General features: G+C 52.7%; 1 protein-coding gene across 2 annotated transcripts in view; it reads left to right on the top strand.

Moving 5' to 3' along the window:
- LOC122203308 (transmembrane protein 132B) overlaps window positions 1-16639 on the top strand; it is a 326990-nt gene that overhangs the window by 87443 nt on the left and 222908 nt on the right. The window contains exon 1 of one of the 2 annotated variants that reach the window (XM_042910000.1): window positions 4374-4443. The exons of the other annotated variant lie outside the window; for it this stretch is intronic. Coding sequence (XP_042765934.1) covers window positions 4401-4443 — 43 coding nt within the window. The 5' untranslated portion in view covers window positions 4374-4400. Of the gene's footprint in view, window positions 1-4373; window positions 4444-16639 lie in introns of those variants that run through there. 2 annotated transcript variants of the gene reach the window in all.

The following is a 16639-nucleotide window of genomic DNA, read 5'->3' as shown; positions in this document are numbered from 1 at the left end:
AAACCAGAGTTCCTGATTTTTATGTGAGATTTGTCAGTTTCTATATGTTGATTTCGGATTCACACTTTTTTTTTTTTTAAAGTTTATTTGTTTATTTTGAGAGAGACAGAGAGAGAGAGAGAGGTGAGGGGCAGAGAGAGAAGAAGAAAGAGAGAATCCCAAGCAGGCTCCGGACTGTCAGCGCAGAGCCTGATGCAGGGCTTGAACTCACGAACCGTGACCTGAGCTGAAGGCAAGAGTTAGACGCTTAACCGACGGAGCCGCCCAGGAGCCCCTCAGACTTTTTTTAAAGTTAATTTTCCCGGTGGCAGAACATATCCTCAACATGATTAGTCACTGGGGAAATGCCAGTGAAAACCCTAGCGGGTCACGGTCACACAAGCAATGGAATAGCTAGAATAAAAAAAAAAAAAAAAAAAGGCTGACGAAACCAAGTGTTGGTGAGGATGTGGACAAACTGGAACCCACTTACACGGCTGGTGGCAGTGGGATAGCTTGGGAAACGGTTAAGCAAACCCCCACCTTATGGCTCAGCCCTTCCGGCCTTAGGTGGCTACCGAAGAGAAACAGACTTGGGTATAGACGTTCACGACACCTTTATTCATCGTTGCCCCAAACAGGAAGCAGCCTAGTTGCAGGGCCAGTGTGGACCGTGGGAGAAAAGAGAAGATGGTGCTTCTGCCTCAGTGACGTGGTTGCCTTGCACACAATCATGCTGAGTGAAGAAGCCAGACACAGAAGTCTGTGCACCGGGTGGCTACGTATGTGCAGGCATTTCTAGAACAGGCCAGACTCCAGAGACACTGCAGATTGGCAGCTGCCCGGGGCTGCGGGTGGGAGTGGGGGTCGGCTGCCGACGAACTCTTTGGGGGTAACGGGAGCGTTCTAAAAGGGGATGATAGGGGCCCCTGGGTGGCTCATTCGGTTGGGCCGCCGACTTTGGCTCAGGTCACGATCTCACGGTCCGTGAGTTCGAGCCCCGCGTCGGGCTCTGTGCTGACAGCTCAGAGCCTGGAGCCTGTTTCAGATTCTGTGTCTCCCTCTCTCTGACCCTCCCCCATTCATGCTCTGTCTCTCTCTGTCTCAAAAATAAACATTAAAAAAATTAAAAAAAAACATTATATAAAAAAAAAAAAAGGGGATGATGGCCGGGATGGTTGCACCACCGTATAAACTCACGTCAAATCGTACACTTCAAATGGGTGCATTTTAGGGTAGGCAAAGTATGCCTCAACGAACCTGTTCAAATAGGGGAAGACGAGATACGTTCTCAGAATGATTCTAATGAAAACAAAAAGTGATTGTAACGGTTGTAATAATAAAAAAAAATCCCGCCCTACCTTTTGGCCGTCCAGTAATCCACTTTCCTTTTGCGCAGGCAGCCCATAGGTGCCCCCCACCCCCACCCCCACCCCCGGGTGTTGAGAGAGACCTCACCCTTGCAAAAACACGTCACTGTATTTTTCTATGTGTAAAACAGTGCTGCACATACTGTGCGTTTTCCCTCTCAAATCGTGGTAAATGACGAAGACTGTTGGCACCTTGTTTTTCACTCCGCACGGGGGCCGTCGTGGAGACCGGTGTCTCTCACATGATGCCATTTCACGTTCTGTCGCGTGATGGCTCACGACCCACGTGGTCACTGCTCTCCTGATGGGCACCTGGCTTGGCTCCAGGCTTCGGTCACTACAGAAGCGCTTGGCCAAATGACTTCACCTCCCCGTGCCTCGCAGTCCCCTCGTCTTTCAGGGGGGCTGAGGGTAGCAATGCCTTCTTCCATCTACGGTGGAGACTCTGGAATGAGCTAGCACATGGAGGGCGCTTAGACAGTGCCTGGCACAGAAGCTGGTTCACTCACCTCCAAGAAGGGCCTTGTGTCATTTCACACGCGTGCGGGCGTATCAGTGGGATAAGTCCTGACATGTGGTGCCACTCAATCCTGGGCCATGTGCACATTAGTCTTGGATGGGTTTTCCAAATTACCAGTTTTATTCCTGCCAGGGGTGAGTGACCTTGTGTCCCCACAGCCCCACCCGACCCGGACCAGACTCTAAAGTCTGGTCCTTTGGACTTCGGTCAACCTAAAAAATAAGATGTGGCATCTCCTAATTTGGGGGGGGAGTCCCCCCAACGTCAGTGGGATTCGAACAAAACTCCTTCGGGCCAGTTCCTGTTCTGGGCTTGTGGGCGTGCAAAGTTTATCTGCCTGAAGCGCAAGACGGAGGGGACGTGTGGGGTCCTGTCCGCGGAGGTAGCTCGTCACCAGCCCGCGGCAGCTGCTCTGTTGCATTTGCAATCTGTGCAAATTGCGGAAGGAATGCAAACGATTTCTCAGGACACATGTGCCAGTTGCTTTTGATTTTCATGTCCTGGCAACATATGGGTAAAGGTAAAAACACACACACTTGAAGCCCAGAGGAAAGCACGATATCGCAGCTGATGAGAAGCCTTTTGAATGCTCATGAAAGCGCGAGCGTTTTGATGCTCCGTAGAATGAGGGACCGTGCCGGGAGCCTCTCGCACCGGCCGGGAGCAGGACGACGGTCACAGCACCTGCTTGATGGAGACGGGAGCGATTTTCCAGTACAGATGGGCTTGTTTTGGGTCTGAGTGTCTGGAAGAAGTGGCAACATGGGAGAAATGATTAGAAAGTAATCTGTTTGTCAATGTATTTATTCATTAGACATTCAAAGAATTATTATTTGAATGCATGGATGGTGGCATTTGAGAGTCATTGATCAGGGATGTGACAGTTTTTTGCAAAGAATTCCAGAACCGTGGGGCCTCTCTTATCTGATCTGAGGCTGGCTCACGTTTATGTCGCAAGAGGGTGTTCACCTCTTGTACTTTGCTCCTTACCCTTTTTGTTGTTTTTAAAGGACCTTTGGGTTTTCTTTTTCCGACTTCTGGCTCACTGGCTTCTGAGTAGGAGTTTCTCTCTCTCTCTCTCTCTATTTTTAAATTTTTTTTTTAACGTTTATTTATCTTTGAGACAGAGAGAGACAGAGCACGAATGGGGGAGGGTCAGAGAGAGGGAGACACAGAATCGGAAGCAGGCTCCAGGCTCTGAGCAGTCAGCACAGAGCCCGACGTGGGGCTCGAACTCACGGACTGCGAGATCGTGATCTGGCTGAAGTCGGACGCTTAACCGACTGAGCCACCCAGGCGCCCCTCTCTCTTTATTTTTAATGTTTATTTTTGAGAGAGAGAGAGAGAGCTCGAGTGGGGGCAGGGCAGAGAGAGAGGGAGACACAGAATCCGAAGCAGGCTCCAGGCTCTGAGCTGTCAGCACAGATGAACCCACGAACCGTGAGATCATGACCTGAGCCGAAGTCGGAGCTTAACCGACTGACCCGCCCAGGAGCCCCGGGGAGTTTCTCTTTATACACAAGTCATGGAACCTCACAGGGTGCCGTGGGCTCTTCTTTTGTTGTTTTTAATTTAAATCCAAGTTAGTTAACACATAGTGTAATAATGATTTCAGGAAGAGGATTTAGTGATTCGTCACTTGCATATAACACCCAGTGCTCATGCCAACGAGTGCCCTCCTTAATGCCCATCCCCTCACCCAACACCTGACCAGCAGCCCTCCGTTTGTTCTCTATATTTAAGTCTCTCATGGTTTGTCTCCTCTGTTTTTGTCTTATTTTTCCTTCCCCTGTGGTCCTCTGTTTTGTTGCTTAAATTCCACATATGGGTGAAATCATATACTTGTCTTTCTCTGACTTATTTCGCTCAGCATAATACGCTCTAGCTCCATCCACGTTGTTGCAGATGGTAAGATCTCATTCCTTTTCATCGCCGAGTAAAATTCCATTGTGTATATACGCCACATCTCACACAGGAGGTGGGGTGGCTTGATCGCAGCTCAGACTGTATCCCTAAGGGCCTGGTTTCTCACTGGCTTCTGGCTGGCTTTCCCGGTGTTGGCTCCAGCCCGTGGTCCTGGGTCCCGCTCAGTGTGGTGACATCCCTCGGTGGTTCCTGAGCTCGCATCCCCCCCACCACAGTGTCCCTGGGATGAGGGGAGGACTCTTTTGGGAGCCTCTGCACACGTCCGAGTGTTTCTAGATTCCTTAGTGCTACTGCGTTGGGTCACGGGACCACCAAAGTTTTCCCCAAAGGGAAAGGAGAGAGATAGGTATTGGGAAGGCAACTAACAAATACCTAATTGTAGGAAAAAGACTGCGAAGGGTCTGGCACTTGGCCTACGCCTGTGCCTTTGAACTTCAGAAGAATCGATCTGAGATCTGTTCATTATCTGGGGGAGAAGAATTACTCTTTCCTTGAGTGATTGGTCTTGGGCTCCACATTCTCTATTTCAGTATTTCAGATTCTGCTGGAAAAGCTACGTGCCCTCCTCATTGACCTGTTTTCAGCGAAGACGGTATGAGCTCAAGATGGAACACACTCTGACATTCCGTTGTCATGGCAACCTGAGTGGTAAACATCAGCCTGATGCTGTTTGGAGGGGGTGGCAGGAGTTAGGGATTGGGAGATTGGAGGAAAGCCAAAGGCTCGGGGCCCTGAGGCTGTGCCCCAGATTCCGCAGGGAAGGCTCAGTGGCAGGCCCGGGAGGGACTCCACCTCTGTCTCCACCGGGGATGTCAGAAGGTTTGGGAAGGTTTTGGGAAGGTTTGGGACCAGACCCGCTAAGTCCTGTTCTGACCGTCTCTTCACGGCCTCAGTTCTGGGACACCGTCTGCTCTCGGTGCAGCCCTTCCTTGTGTTCTGCACCATCACCATCGTGCCTCTTGCTGGCACCCCTCTGCTGAAACTGCCCCCACCCCCGCCCCGGGGGTCCTCGGAGCTGCTTCTCAGGGACAGCTCCCTCCGCCCCCGCAAAGCCTGGCTCTCACTGCGCGGCCCGCTGCTTCCTTTGCCCGTCCCAGGACGCCTCTCTTGGTATTCTTGCGGGCGTCTCGGCACCTGCCAGACTCGTGCATCGCAGGGCCTCCCCCCCGCCCCCCGGGCCCCTCTTCCCACTCTGCAGGCTTCTTGCCCTTTCTTCCAATGACCTCAGTCACCACCTCCCTCTGACAGCGCCCCAACTTCTCGTGCTCAGGGGCTTCCGTATCTCCCTCACATCCCCGTGGGCATGGGGGCCTCACACGTGTTTTGATATCACTGTGCCCCACGCAGAGCTCAGCTTCCCCGGTGCCCTGTCCCCTCTCAGGGACCGCCCCGGCCTCGCCCTTGCCCACACCGAGCCGAGCCCTGGCTTCTTTCTCTCGCCCTCTCCCCTCTGCCACATCCAGTCCGTTTCCACGGCCTGCCACCGTCTCCTGCACCTTCCCTCCGTCCCGACAGCCTTTTTGCAGAATAGATGGCCGCGAGTTTGGGGATATCGGCGCCCAGCAAACAAAACCACGTGACCATGGGATGGCAGCACCCACGAGCTTTCTTTGGTTTGCACTCGGCCAGGATGCATGAGCGGGGAAGTCCCCCACTGTGGGAGACCCTTCCAGAAACAGAGGCCCCCCGCCCAGGTGGAAGGAGGGGATGAGAGCTCCTGGGGAGAAGGGGAGATAGGGAACTAGACAGCAGCACGGTGGGAGTCTCCGGGTCCCGGGCTCTGAAGGACGGCAGAGGCTTGGGGTCTTTTATAGCCCAGGGTTGGTTCTTATTCATGGGTAGCAGATGTTGGGTGCAGTTTCACGGGATATGCAAAGCAAGCAGGCTCCGAGTGGCTAAAAATATGCCGATTTGGGCTATATTTAAAGGAACTAGAGTGTAAGAAATGGAGTTTCGCACCAGCCATCTTTGAGGTAATGGGAAAGATATGGAGGCCAACATTCGGGGGCGTCTTCGGGTCACTTACGTAACAAGGTCGCCCCCCTCCTTGACCAGCAGGACCTTTGGCATTCCGGCTTATTTCTGCTTCTGGTCTCTTCTCCATTATTCCGGGCCGATGGCTGGCTGAACTGCATTGAATGATGCCACGTTCCCCTTGCCCTGACGTCAGCCACTTTGGTGCCTTCCCTTTGCCCCTGGGATGGAGGCCAGGCACCAGCTGGCCCTGCGTGGCCCGGATCTTGCTTCCTCTCCAGCCCGGTCTGGAGCTCTCTCTCCTCCTCCCACACCTGCTGCAGCCACACTGCCCCTCAGCGGGTCTCCATGTCCCCCACCTCTGCCCTTTGCCGGCACTGTTGTGCTCCGCCCACAACTCTCTTTCCCACCCCTTGACCTGCTTCATTCCGTTTGTCCTTTGGACGCTGCGTTAGATTCCTGGAGCCGCCGGACCAAATGACCGCAAACTGGGGGGCTTAAAATAACGCAAACGTATGGTCTCACAGCTCTGGAGGCCAGAAGTCCAAGCTCATGGTACTGGCGGGGTTCATTCCTTTTGGAGGCATGGAGGGAAAGTCCCCCCGCCCCGCCCCATGCCCTTCCCTGGCTCCTGGGGGGCCCAGACGTTCCTTGGCATGTGGACACATCCCTGTGATCTCTGCCTCCAGGTCCACATGGCCGTCTTCTCCGTGCCTGTGATAATCCCTGTCTTTCCTTTTAAAAATTCACCAATCATTGGATTTACTCCAACATGACCTGATTTCGTCCGCAAGGCCCCTGTGTCCAGCTGAGGTCACATTGTGAGGTTGCAGCCGGGTGGGGGTTTTGGCAGACATGAGTTAGCCTTGCCGGTGGGGTTCGATCTGTTTTGGTTCCGTCAGGTTGCGTTGTGTGCCCTTCCTCCGTGCATCCAGCTGTCACGATGCTTGCTTTTCTTTCTGGAATGGCTCATTTATGCTCATGCCCCAGGTGAGACCGAGCTCCAGCAGGGCGAGGCTGCGTCAGGCCATTGTGCACGGTGATCCCAGCGCTCTGCCCAGGACCTGCCCACAGCGGGCGCTCAGTGAGCTCCTGAACGATGAATGGCGGTTATGCACTTGGTGTCTGTGCCCCCACCCCCGCCCTCAGAATTCACAGATTGAAGCCCTGACCTCCCGTGTGACAGAATGAGGAGGTGGGGCCTGTGGGGGTGTTTCGGGATGGATGAGGTCATGAGGGTGGGGCCCCCATGATGGGATCAGTGCCCTTATAAGGAGCTTCCTCTCTCTGCTGTGTGAGGACGCGGGGAGAGGCTGGCCATCCACAAGCGGTGAAGGCAGATGAACATGCCTGACCCAGCCCATCTGACACCACAAGCCCTGAGGACCACACTCCTGTCTCCCTCTCTCACATGTTCCTGGGGGAGGGGCCAAGGTGCTGGCCGTGGGCACCAGCTGGCGTAGAGGCAGGCTGATTTTTCCAGCCCAGGTGGCCTGCTCTGGAGATGGGGCTCCCCTGCCCCCCACCCCTCCGGTTTGGGGGGTTTCCAAGGAAGCCAGGAGCATGGGCTGGGCCTGAGTGGCCTCAGGCTGGATTGAGGCTGGGTGATGAGCTTGTTAATTCCATGGGAACAGTTCCCTCAGAGCCGGGGGCGGGGGGCTGTGCGGTGGCCGCAGGCTGGATTCATCTCTACTGGGACTGGCGTTTTCACATCGAACCCCACCCACTCCCACCCTGGGGTGTGGGGACCTCGGCACTCAGGTGGTCTGTGAGAGGAAGAGCAGGGACAGGTGGAGGTCAGAGAGAGGGGTTTCCTCTGCGAATGCAGACGAGATAAAGGAAGAAGAGGCCTTTTGGTAAAACCACCAGATTTCCCTGGAAGGCTGCGACCCATCCAGGCCCCAGTCGTTTCCTGGGCGCGGTGAGATTCGTCGGGGAGAAAGGAGGTGGGGCTGGGCAGGATTGCTGGCCCATTGCGGGCCGCGGGTGTGCGCAAGGTCGCGGGGGCGCGGGTCCCCACCCCAGGGTGCGCGCTCGCCTCCCAGGGCTCAGCGGCCGCCGCAGGGGTCGCGGAGGAGGAGACACCCTTGTCACTGGAGTCCGCCTGCGCTGGGCCGTGACTTGCCAGCAAGAGTCCCGCGATGTGGAGTCACCGTGCTCGTTTAAAGGGCGTTGCGTGAGGAAGCAGCGGTGCGCCCAGGCGCGCATCCCCAAATCGCCCCAAGGCTGGGTTTCCCATCTGGAAACGGGAACCGACCACCTGCTGTCACCCGGCCGCGACAACCTCGGCCGCTAGGTGGCAGTGTTGCCGCGCACGAGCCCCTGGTCCCTGAGCAGGCGACCGCAGAGGGGCCCGGGGGTCAGGGGGCAGCTGGGCTGGGGGCGGGCGCCCCGGGGCGTCCCCAGCACCTGCTGCCACCTCCAGAAGTGCCGTCCGGCCCCTGTGCCCCTTCCTTCTCAGGCTGACTCTGCCCACACCGAATAAGCGCTGAATTAAACCCGAGAAAAGAGGGGCTGAGAGGTTTTTGTTTTTGTTTTGTCCCCATTGGGCCCCCCAGATCTCTTGTTGAAAAGCGAGTTTACCTATGACAGGGGCTCCTTGCATCGCCCCCAGGCCACTGTGGGGAGGAAGGTTCCATTCCTTCCCTTGTGTTCTTTATAGGTTTTACTCTGCAGACTTCTGAGTCATATTATCAGTCAAAAGCAATAATGGAGCCCTTATTTGCTTTGGGAGAAAGCAGGTGACTGAGTCTGTGCCATTGCAGCCGTGGGACCTAACCGGAGGGAAATAAGCAGAAGCATTACAGATTCCAGGAGCCTGGACTCCACCCCTTACGTGCTGTGTGACCCGAGGCATGTGTCGTGACATCTCTGTGCCTTTCTTTTTAAAAAAACCTGTAAAATGGGTACAACACTACAAAATGACGTCAATGATTGTATTAATGATAAAACATTACGAGAATAATGCCCGATCTCACAGAATCGTGTAAAGAATAAATGCGTAAAGAGCTAATACACATAAAGCAGTTAACCAGTGACTGGCCCGTTGTGGGCACAGGACAGTCCCTAGTTATCACTATTATCACCAATATTTCATTTTTGGCTACTACTAATGATAAACTTGTGCTAATTTCCCAATCAATACCGATCTGTTCTTTCTCTGAGAGTTGGCAACACATATGACCTCCATCTGGCAAATGAACAACGATATGTACTTATTTTCATTGTTATCAATTCTTTAAATGTGGATTTGTTCCTCAGAAGTAGGCTGTACCCGCTGCTTGCCTTTCCCGGTCACAGCTCTTCACTCCCTGCATCCGGGCGATCATTTACTTGCTCGATTGTTGCGAGAAATTAGTTCAGACAGAAAATGGGCTCAAGTTTGTTGTTGTACAGGAGGCGGAAAGGGGTTTTCAAGCAATCAGATAGTCACGAGGATTGTGGGAGAGACGTTTAAGATCATGCTGTTCAAACCCTTAACCCTTAAAAAACAGTCTTAACGATTCGTGAAAACAGAGTCTCGAAGGACCAGCCATAAGGACTAGACATTTGTTTCCTTTCCTATAGGTACTTGGCAGGTTTGAATAGTAGCAAAAAATAAGAGAGAGAAGGAAAGATACTCCATGAATGATTTGGGGCGGACCCACGCCAGCCTGTGTTAGTGCTGTTTCACTGTGTGCGTTCAGTGCTTTTTCCGCATCGGTTGAGGTAGCCATAGGATTTTCTTAAAATAATTTTTTTAATGTTTGTTTACTTTTGAGAGGGAGAGAGCGAGAGCGAGCGAGCGAGCCTGAGTGGGGGAGGGGCACAGAGTCCAAAGCGGGCTCCAGCCTCCGAGCTGTCAGCACAGAGCCCGACGCGGGGCTCGAACCCACAAACCGCGAGGTCATGACCTGAGCTGAAGTCTGATGCTCAGCCGACTGAGGAGGTGGCCGTAGGATCTTTATCTTTCATTCTGTTAATGCGGTTTGCAACCCATGTTTTGATTGCACGATGCCAGTTGCAAATGCAAATATAGCAATGGAAACGCTGTGCAGAACTAACTCGGCTGCGTCTACTTCACTCGACAGGCACACACTCACTCTACAGCACTTGGCTCTTTTTTTCTGCATTTGAAGAAAGTTCTGGTTCGAATGTAGAACATAGCTTCTCTGAGCTGTCAGTGCCTCTGCCTACGTGTCTCAGATGCAACCCGCTTATCCGTACTTGCTTTGGGTAACTCATTTGGGGGTGCCTCAGTCGGTTAAGCATCTGACTTCGGTTCAGGTCATGATCTCGAAGTTTGTGGGTTCGAGTCCCATGTCAGGCTCTGTGCTGACAGCTCAGAGCCTGGAGCCTGGTTCACATTCTCTCTCTCCCTCTCTCACTGCACCTCCCTCGCTTGTGATCTGTCTCTCTTTCTCTCTCAAAAATAAATAAACATTAAAAAATAAAAGGCCAAGGTAATGGCTAAAACGCCTGGTTTGTGACCCCAGGTGTATTCCTGATTTCTTTTCTTCAACACCAACTGTGTTGAGAAGGTTTAAGTAAAGAAATCAGCCTTGACCTGGTGGAGATTGTTCCATTTGGGTAACTGAGTGGATTTTTGTGTTGCTTCTTACAAAAAACACCCTTGTTCTTGTCAAAATGGTACCCTTATGATGCTTTGGGGGAACCCCCTCCATCTACCGCCTTCCAGGCTCCCCGGAAGAGACACATGACTTTGGCTGAGCCAATCAGAACAGGCCATTCCTCCGGCCATAGTGATTGGTTCAGGGATGGGCATGTGACCCATCAGAGCCAAGGCGATGCCCCACTGCCTTCTTCCCGGAAAACTGGGGGAAAGAAAGCCTCGCTGGTCTTGTTGGATGTGAAGGAAGGAAAATGTGAGGCTTGGTGATGCTAATTGTGCTCTGCTGTGCAGATTGAGAATAAAACCAGCTCCACAGAAAAGAGCAGAGGGATGGATAAAAATGCATCTTAAAAAAACTTTTAAAATTAACTTTCAGTAAAAATTTCCCTTGTTGGTCTATCGTGCAGTGAGTTTTTGACCCATGCATAGCTTTGTGTGACCACTGTCACAACCAGCATACAGAACGGTTCCATCAGACCCATCCTGATACTTAAAACAATGTTTGGTTGTCACACCCTCCCCATCCCATAGTTCCTAGCAGTCTGTGACCTATTATTCTCCACCTTTCCAGTCGTAATGGTTCTAGAATGTCACATACGTGACACCATAGAGTAGGCGGCTTTCTGAGGTTGCCTTCGGACTTTCGGAATCATGCATGTGAAACTGACCCAGGTCGTGTATCTGTCGGTTCCTCTTCTTTCTTTCCTGCTGAGTAACGTTCCATCCAGTGGATATACACTTGTGTAGCCACTCACCCGTTGAAGACATTTGTGAAAACCCACATTGATGACATCGTCGACATGCCGGATCCAGGCAAGCCTGATGCTAGCCTGCCTGTAGACTCTCCAGCCCCGACCGCCATTAAAATCCACTCTTGTTTAGACTCCGTATGGGTTCTCTGGGACTTGATATCAGAAATGACTGGAGAGAGGGAAGTCGGGGCTGAGCAGGTGAGAAGTCCCAAGCAAAGAGGGTCCTCATACGACACTCCTGTAAATGGAGTTATACAGCAATGAGTCGCATACTGGGGTTTCCCTCCAGGTGGCAGGGAGGGTGGCAGGAGGTGACACCCCATTTGCCACGGAGGGAAATTGAATCTCAGAGGGATGAAGTGACTTGTCTCAGTACATCAGCTGAGCCGATGACAGGCCTGGGGGTCCAGCCCAGTAGTCCCTCTGCCTCTAGTAAGTGAGGATCAGCTGCCTCCCAACCAGACAGGGGCTGACCTGTCAGCATCACTTAGTGAATTTCCCTTTTTTATTTAAATAATCTCTTGAGGTGTCCAATTTAGAATAAATATAAATGGAAATTAGAACAAGGTCATCAACATTTCCTACTGTTTAACAGCTGACGGTGCCTATAGGAGGTCAAAATTACTGTCACTAAGATCTATATAATCCGTTTAACAATGCTCTTTCTACATCTGGTGCCCCATGGAAACTTCTCACGTTGGCCTAACAGCCCCTCGCTTTGTTCCTCTGAACATCTTCCTCCTTCTTGCTAACAAAAGCCCAGTTTACATGAAGGAAGAGACGTGTGATTTAAGCAGGATCACAGCTCTCCAGATTGTCAGCCTGTACCGTGGTGTCTGGGCGAGGGGTCACTGGCTGCTCTAACAAACAAACGTCAGCACTGGCTTAGCGCACTGAGCCAGTCCTCGTTCACATCCAACGTGGGTGTTCCTGGTTGGCTGGCTGTCCTCTGGGTGGAGGCTCGGGGGGGCCCAGGCTCCTTCCAGCTTGTGGCTCTGCTACAACCGGGGGCCCCAGACCCCTCCTCTCCTCCCGGCTGGAAGGAAAAAAATGTCATTTTGGCTTCAGCGTAATATGCAGCACTTACATTCTTATTTCATTGGCCAGAGCTGGATACAGATGCAGAGAAGGCTGGGGAGGCTCCTGGCTGAGCGGCCCATATGCAATTTTATGGATAGAAAGACTTTTTTTTTTGACAGGTGGCCATCTTCCCTGCAGACACGACGCCTCATTGTCTAGGCTAAAGCTGCTCTCCCCTCACTCCCCTGCTCTGGTTTCCAACACTGTTCAATGCTTCCCTCCCCTCCCGTGGTGAATTCCGGGTTCGTGCAGACAAAGTCTACTCATCATCACGGTCCTGCGTACATAGGGGGGAAATAGAATGGAATGGCGTAACTTCCAGAGAAAGGCGATAGTCTTCTATCCTTCTGTGTCTTTGATCTCCCTCCCCAAAGTCAGCCACGTCCGGCCATTTCCACGTTCAGTTCTGCTTGTGATTATTTCTATAATTCTATGCACTATTCAAGCTCTACACCTGGAGTGAACACATTTGGACAGCAGGGTGGTCTGTGTAAGAGAGGACGATGAGGTTAATGCACGCACCCTCCTACTTGTCTTTCTTACCAGTTACCATTGCATTTGGCTGCAGGTAACAGAAACTCCTGGCCACCGGGGCTTAGCAAGTAGGGGCTTACTTTGTTTTCTTTATTCTTGTATGTCATGCCGTGGCCAGCTCCTTCTGACGTCCCGCATTACTTTCTCAGTGTGTAACTTTGGTCCCCATGGTTGCACAGGGCTGTCCCACCTACGTCCCCTCTCAGGGGACATATGTGTCCTCAGAGAAGCGTTGAGTCTCAACTGGGGATCACTATTCTGCCTTTACTCAGGGTGGGGGTCTGTCTGCAGGGGGCGTCCCATCTACAGAATTCAGTTACGCCCCTGGTTTTCAGCCTCAGTCTCCCCCTGTCCTTGCTGCGCGTGCCAACATTGAGCCTGGGTCCCAGTGGGCACGGTAGCCCGAGACCCTCTGCGGCACACACAGAATGTTCTAGGGCAAGATTTCCTCTGCTGTCTTGCCCCTCCATCAATGCACTTTCCTCCACTTGTTGTCTTCCAGAGATTTGTTGAAATATTTTATCTTCGGATGGCCTTCTTCCATTTCTCTAGATAATAGGCTTATCCCTGTTTGTACTTGTATGCTTTTATTTCTGTGGAGTCTGTGTGGAGATGCGGGGACATGAGTGTGTTCAGTCTACCACTTAAAATCAAATTCCGCATCTTTCTTTCTAAAAGGAAAAATGTCAATATTTCTCTTAGCTTTTGAATAAGCGAGACATGTTCGTTGTAGGAGAGTCGGAAACACACAGAAAGATACATCAGAAAGTTGAAAGGCGTTCCTGACCCTCACGCGCAGAGCCTCGCCTCCAGGTACGAGTCCGCTTGGGCTCTGGGGTGGGCAGTTTGACGCAATGACTCTGAAGTTAACGCGGAAGGCAAGACACAGGCAAGTCCAGCTGCCAGGAAGGGCCGCCGTGACAAAGTCCCACGAACCGAGCGCCTTAAACAACAGAAATTTATTTCCTCGCAACTCTGGAGGCCAGCTGCCCAACATGATGGTGTCAGCGGGTTGATTTCGTTGAGGCTTCTCTGCTCGCCCTGTAGACCGCTTCTCCTGTATCCTCACACGGTCTTTCCCGCGTGCGTGTATGCACGCGTGTGCGCGCACGGCCGTGTCCATATAAGGACACCAGTCATACCAGATTAGGGCCCACCATGGTGACCTCATTTTAACTTAATTACTTCTTTGAAGACTCCACCCCCAAGTTTTTCAATACCCCTCCCTTAAGCTGCGAATTCCACTTAAACTCCCACTGGCAGATTCAATGTCTGCTGATTACTGTCACCAGATTCTCACTTCGCGTGAGACAGCATGAGAGATTCAAGAGTTAAATGTGGTTCCCGAAATCTGCAAAGAGGGTGGATCTACAATGGTCTCACTACCCAAAAAAGGGGGAAAAAATCAAGCTAATTCACATACCCAACACCCTCTGAGGCGAATTAGCTTTTGTGATGATTATTTCACAATTGTATATGCGCATCCAATCATCGGATTGTGCCCCTTAAACATATACAGTTTTAGTTGTCAAATATACCTCGTTAGAGAAGAATTAAAGGTAAAAATGTGGACCCACACGCGCATACCCAGACGACCAGCTGAAAGTCTGTGAGCGTGTATTTGATCTTGGGATACGGGGAGCGCTTTCTCGGCGTGAAGGCAGTGGTAATCGTCAAGAAAGAAAAGACGGATGTTCTCGGCTACGTTTTAAAGATTAGATTGGGCGTTGGCCTTTTTTCACCTCCGTAGAATATTTGTACCCCCAGATTTTGCCTGAGGATATAATCTCCAGGGTCCTGCCACCTACCTCCTTCTAAGACCTGGGCTGGCTGGGTAAGAAAGCCTGTTCGTGGAGGGGAGTGCGAAGGGTGGGTTTCTCTCTGGTCAAAAGCTGGAGTTCACTCTTCTCTCAGGCTGGACTTTCCACCAGCTGTCAGCTCTGTCGGCCCACGCTCCGTTGGTGTTGTCGCCTGCAGACTTGCTTTCCCTTGATTGTCTATCGTCGCTGCAAGCCACCTTGCGGGGAGGGGCACCGCGGGAAGCGTGCTGATGCGCTCACGGTGGGTTGTCGTGGGGCTGTGGGGGTGCTGTCTGTCCCTCGGGGGCCCTGCTGGAGCGCCCGGCGGAGGGATTTCTCTCAGAGCCAGGAAAAGCTTTGCTCCTTGCTTTCTCTTATGGACACTGTCCAACTAGTGACCTCATCCTGTGCTCTGAGAGCTGGGCGACCCAGAGGCCCATTGGCCGTTCCTTTGAGTCATGGCTGGCACCCTTGCAGTGTAGATGTTCTTTGCCGAGCTTTTCTCTAGCAGCAGAACGTGGTGACTGGGACGGTGAGCTCTCCCTGGAGCTGGCCTGCCTGGACAGAGTTCCACCTCTGCTGCCTACCAGCCGTGTGATCTCAGGCAGGTCCCGTAACCCCCCGTGCCTCAGTTTCCCCCTCGGCCAGTGAGGATGACAATCAAATCCTCCTAACCAGAAGACTGTGAAGATTAAGAGTCACTACCTGTGAGATGCTTAGAATAGTGCCTGGTGCGTCACAAGGGTTAGGTGAGTGGTGGCGACGATGATGTCTCTATCTTTTGTCTTGCCACTGTCTGAATAGTCATATCTAATCCTTAACGGACTTGAGGGCATGTACCCCAAGCCTTGCCCTCAAGGCAACGAATGATGTAATTTTTGCAAAGCACCTACTGTGTGCTCAGTAGTGTCTTTGACTTTTTAGCGCAGTGCCTCTCCTCGTTGCTATTCCTCAAATTATCCAGGGAACGTAGAGAACGTTGGGCCCCGCCCGAGGCCATCTGGATCTATTTGGTGGGCAGGCCCAGGTCCCATATATGTGTTCTCTGCCACGTGCATCGGTGGAGCCACCTGGGTTGAGAACGATCGGCCATTAGGACCACACTCCGACAGGTCAGTGAGGAAGGTCTCTTGCGGGTGCTTTACAAAGACGTGGCCACCTGGCACCCTGGAAAGAGAGCCTTCGACGCCTGGCCGTGCGTGCCTGGGTCGTGTGGTGTGAATTGGGAATGCCACAGGCCGGGACCCTCGGGTGGGCGACCAGCGGCCGCAAGACTGACAACAAGCTACCAGGTAGGCTGGCGACGGGAGCGAAAACACGAGTCTGTCGTGGAAGCAGGTTCACGCTGCATCGCCTTGGGGCTCGGGACCGTAGGTCCCACCGATCCTAACCAAGGCACAGGCCCAGGGATGTTTCTCGGGTGCCAGACGCGGCGGTGATGCGATGTACCGTGCACTCGGGTCGCGGGGTCCCCCGCCGGAGTTCCCGGTTTGCTGTGGATTGCGTCGTTCTGGGAGGTTCCCGGCCAGAGGTACGGAGCATCCTTCTGGCATACCACCTCGTGCTCTCGGCGAGCCCGTGCGGGAGTCTCCTCCCGGGTCATAATGAGGGCGGTGGAGACCAGCCCTGTTCGGCTGGGCCTCATAAGACTCCCTCAGTTCATGCTCTCAGGACCCACGTCACTCGACAGGCGGTGAAGAGCCCTCGAGGGAATCAGCAGCCTGAATAGGACCTCATTTCACATTCAGAGCCTGGGCCACCTGGTCTACCTGCCAGTGGGGAAAAGAGCGGTGACAGGTAGACACCTGACGCCCCAAGAACGGTGACACTTGGGGATTAAAGCGAGGGGTGGTCGCTTCTCAGGCCATGGATGTGTTTCTTAGGGCACTGTCCCATGGCTTTACAGGACACTCCTGAATTCGGGTATCATATTTTGTTGCGATCTGGTTCGAGGACAAAATGAGGCCCTGCCCGCTGATTTTTATGGCTCTCCATATAAGCTTTCAGACAAAATTCGTGCCGCGTTTTGCTTGAGTTATGTTGGGGCAGGATTGTAAACCCCACACTGTTATTTCAGATGAAATGCACGCTTT

This window comes from Panthera leo, chromosome D3, assembly GCF_018350215.1.
Source record: "Panthera leo isolate Ple1 chromosome D3, P.leo_Ple1_pat1.1, whole genome shotgun sequence".
In the NCBI taxonomy this organism is placed as follows: domain Eukaryota; kingdom Metazoa; phylum Chordata; class Mammalia; order Carnivora; family Felidae; genus Panthera; species Panthera leo.
Note: the sequence above shows the minus strand (reverse complement) of the source record. Positions and strands in the feature narration are given on the sequence as shown.